At 49.4% G+C, this 4,429-nt stretch overlaps 1 protein-coding gene across 1 annotated transcript; it reads left to right on the top strand.

Annotated features, from left to right (window-relative positions):
• The first annotated feature begins 838 nt into the window (after positions 1 to 838).
• Positions 839 to 1,786, top strand: LOC112122473 (olfactory receptor 52M1-like). Its single transcript, XM_024221267.2, has one exon. It carries the CDS (start codon positions 839 to 841, stop codon positions 1,784 to 1,786), a length of 948 nt encoding a protein of 315 aa, XP_024077035.2.
• Positions 1,787 to 4,429: the final 2,643 nt, after the last annotated feature.

The following is a 4,429-nucleotide window of genomic DNA, read 5'->3' on the forward strand; positions in this document are numbered from 1 at the left end:
TGACCAGAGGAACCAATGGGAGAACAAGATGGTTCAAAAGGAAGGAGGGATGTTCCCTTTGTCTGGGTCAGTTTCACTTTTGACTGGAGGAAAAAGCTCCAGAATTCAGCCTCTTATTAAGTAGTGAGTATTAGTGAAGGAAATAAATAGGTTTATGTTTATTTCTTTGTAACCTGTCTTGTGCAATTAGAGGAATATTCAAATTGGGTATTTGGGTATTTTTTGTGTAAGTTTTTGCCCAGGGGAACATCCTCTGTGTTTGGAATCTGCTGTCTGTGAGAGTAGCTGGTATGCTAATCTCTCCCAAAGGGTTTTCTTTTACCTTTCTTTTCTTTAATTAAAAGCCTTTTTTAATAACCTGATTGATTTTTCCTTGTTTGTAGATCCAAGGGGTTGGATCTGGATCCACCAGGAGTTGGTGGGAGAGAGGAGGGGGGATGGTTAATTTCTCCTTGTTTTAAGATTCCAGGGGTTTGGATCTGTATTCACCAGGGAATTGGTGAAGAGTCTCTCAAGGCTACCCAGGGAAGGGAATTAGTGGTTGGGAGTGGTGGCAGCCAGACCAGATCTAAGCTGTTAATTGAGCTTAGAGCTTCTCATGCAGGTCCCCCACATCTGTACCCTAAAGTTCAGAGTGGGGAAGGAACCTTGACAGATGTGCTGGAGAGGTTTTAGTTGGGTGCTGGAGGTGACGGCCACTAGCTCATATTCACATTGTATCTCCATCCAGGTATTTGTACTGTGACCATCACCCCAAACCCTTGGAAGTCAGAGGAACATACAGTACATGCAAGAGACACCGTTCTGCCTCAGAGTTGGAAACCTTCTCCCCCACAGCATGTCAGAATACAACACGACCGACTTCACCAGCCCCTTTACCTTCATCCTGCAGGGCATTCCTGGCCTGGAGGCGGCTCATGTCTGGATCTCCATCCCCTTCTGCACCATGTGCTTCATTGCCATCTTGGGGAACTTTTCCATAGTGTTCACTGTGAAGATGGAGCGAAGCCTCCATGAGCCAATGTACTATTTCCTCTGCATGCTGGCCATCATTGACCTGGTCATGTATACATCCACCCTGCCCAAAATGCTGGCAATTTTCTGGTTCAATTCTAGGGAGATCAATTTCAGTGCCTGCCTCACCCAGGTGTTCTTCATTCACTGTATCTTAGTGATGGAGTCTGGGATCCTCGTAGCCATGGCTTTGGATCGCTACGTGGCCATCTGCCATCCCCTGAGACATTCTACCATCCTGACAAACCCCCTGGTGGCCAAGATTGGCCTGGCCGTGGTGCTGAGTGGTTGCATAGTTGTATTGCCCTTTCCCTTCCTGGCAAGGCAGTGGCCTTATTGCAGAACCAACGTCATCCCCCATCCGTATTGCCTGCACATAGCTATGGTGAATCTGGCCTGCACTGACACCCATGTTAGTAGTTACTATGGCCTCTTTGTGCAATTCTGTTTGATGGGTCTGGATGGGATTTTTATCGGGGTGTCCTACACCCAGATCCTCAGGGCCATCTTCATCCTCCCCACAAAAGACGCCCGGCTCAAGACTTTGGGGACCTGCGGTTCCCACCTTTTTGTCATTTTAGCCTTTTACATCCCAGGTATCATCATCTCCCTCATTTCCAGATTTGCCCAAAATGTGCCGCTGTATTTCCACGTTCTCATTGCCAACGTGTACCTCTTGATGCCCTCCATGCTTAACCCCATCATCTACGGGGTGAGGACCAAACAGATCCGGGACAGGCTGCTCAGACTCTTTACTCATAAAGGGACCTAAAGTTTTCTCCTGGTGCTCTGGCTCTCAGACCGAGCTCTCTGCAGAGCTGGCTGGTGACATGGTGCTGGGTCCCCTTCCCTCAATCACTGACTGGACAGTCAAAGTGACATTAAATCCTTTCCTGACCTTGCTGTGGTGTGTCAGCGTGACAAACTGAGGAATCTTTTTGTGTACAACTCATTCTCCCATAGGGTTGCCATCTCTCTAGTTGCTGTTAACTGGACCTCTGAGGCCCCATGCCCTACCCTGCCTATTCCCGAAGGCCTTGCCCCCTGCCCCACCTCTTCCCACAAGGCCGCTTCTGCTGTCCCACCTGTTCCCCCAAGGCTCCACTCCCTTCTCCACCTCTTACCCCAAAGCCCCATCCCTGTTACTCGCTCCCCTCGTCTCCAATGCCATCCACGTACTGGATCATCTCCACCTTCCTCCCCCCCATCCTGGGCTCCCTCTGCTTTGGGGCTGTGATGGGATATGCTGCATCCTGGCAAGGAACCTGCAGTGAGGACGCAGTGCTGTGGCCAGCAGGCCAGTCCGGAGCAGAGAGGGAAGCCAGGAAACTGTATAAAATCAGCTGAGGGTTGGGAGCAGGGCTGTGAGAGAGTCACGTGAGATTGTGCATCAGACAGCTTGTGGGCCCTAAAGCTCAGCATCAAAGTCCTGAGGGCAGAGACCATTGTGTGGCTTATTTCCTTAGCTTTCAGCGATTGTCTCAAGTTGCAGTGGGGAAGGTCTAGGTTGGATATTAGAAAAAAACTATTTCAGTAGGAGGGCGGTGAAGCACTGGAATGGGTTACCTGGGGGGGGGTGGAATCTCCATTCTTAGAAGTATTTAAGGCCCCACTCCCCTTCCACTCACAGTACCCTAGTGTCCATGGAGCAGCTCCAGGTTTGTTCTCACAGCCCTGCTCAAGCTCCTGTGGCTCGATGCCCTCCAGAAATGTACATTTGGGGCCCACACACTGGACCCATGTGCTTTTGATTAAGAGCAACATTCAGGCCCTGCCTCTGGCTCTGGGTTTCTAGGCCCACTCTTGGGGTGCAGCTTCCACTCTAGCACCTCCCTGTGGGAGTGGGGAGCTGGACACCAAGTGCCAATGCCCTGAGACTAGTTTCCTTTGCTCTGCACCTCGGCAGGCTTTTCTCCTACGATACAGAGTAGACTGCAGTCTTTTTCAGGACGTGGAAGTATGTCTTATACAAAAATACAAAATTAGAACTCAGAAAGGTCTGGTTCTATAGCTCTATTGCTGTGACACTCTGTACCCCCAAAGCAAAACCCTGGCACCCCACATTCACCATTGTTATATAGTTGCAACAAATCTTGTAGAAAATATGTCATGTGAGGTATCTATGGAAAAGCTGTGGTTTGCTGAATGTGATTATCCTATTTGTGTGTCTGTATCAGTTTTGCCTCTGAAGTAACATATATTGACAATCTACCTGTATTTCAAATGTGTTTCTTCCTGTGGTAATTCCCACAAAGTAGTTAACATCCAGTCTAGCCAGCACATTGTGAATGGATATTCAACTTGATGGCTCATCATGAACACAATGGGCCATGGTAGAAGCGTGTCCCCATCTGTAGGCAAAATATTGGTAATGGCCCCTGCTATGACTCATTGAAACTTGCAAGGGCATGTGACCAGCTCATGTGACACTGGACTCCATCTTGTGCCGGAACTTTTCCAGTAACTGTGCTGGTATCTCTGTTTGGGACAATGAAGTTCCCTCCACATGGCAGAAGCTATAAAAGGGGAATTGACATCACCACTTGGGCCTGGTCTACACTATGAGTTTAATTCGAATTTAGCAGCATTAAATCGAATTAACCCTGCACCCGTCCACACAACGAAGTCATTTATTGCGAAATAAAGGGCTCTTAAAATCGATTTCTGTACTCCACCCCGACGAGCGGAGTAGCGCCAAAATCGATATTGTCATTTCGAATTAGGGTTAGTGTGGCCGCAATTCGATGGTATTGGCCTCCAGGAGCTATCCCACAGTGCACCATTGTGACTGCTCTGGACAGCAATCTGAACTCGGATGCACTGGCCACGTAGACAGGAAAAGCCCCACGAACATTTGAATTTCATTTCCTGTTTGCCCAGCACAGGAGAGCACAGGTGACCACAGAGAGCTCATCAGCACAGATAACCACGCAGGCCGATAATCGAAAAAGAGCACCAGCATGGACCGTACGGGAAGTACTGGATCTGATCGCTATATGGGGAGAGGATTCAGTGCTATCAGAACTTTGTTCGAAAAGATGAAATGCCAAAACTTTTGAAAAAATCTCCAAGGGCATGATGGAGAGAGGCCACTATAGGGACTCAGAGCAGTGCCGCGTGAAAGTCAAGGAGCTCAGACAAGCCTATCAGAAAACAAAGGAGGCAAACGGTCACTCCAGGTCAGAGCCGCAGACATGCCGCTTCTACGCTGAGCTGCATGCAATTCTAGGGGGGGCCGCCACCACTACCCCACCTCTGACCGTGGATTCCGAGGCGGGGGTAATCTCATCAGCCACACCTGAGAATTCTGCAGCCGGGGAAGAGGAGGAGGAGGAGGAGGAGCTTGCGGAAAGCACACAGCACTCCGTTCTCCCCCACAGCCAGGATCTTTTTCTCAGCCTGACTGAAGTACCCT

This window comes from Terrapene carolina, unplaced genomic scaffold, assembly GCF_002925995.2.
Source record: "Terrapene carolina triunguis isolate 2854851 unplaced genomic scaffold, T_m_triunguis-2.0 Scaffold34025, whole genome shotgun sequence".
In the NCBI taxonomy this organism is placed as follows: Eukaryota; Metazoa; Chordata; order Testudines; family Emydidae; genus Terrapene; species Terrapene triunguis.

What these genes read in the sequence shown, in the direction of transcription:
- LOC112122473 (XM_024221267.2), top strand. Translation starts at nt 839, where the DNA reads ATGTCAGAATACAACACGACCGACTTCACCAGCCCCTTTACCTTCATC.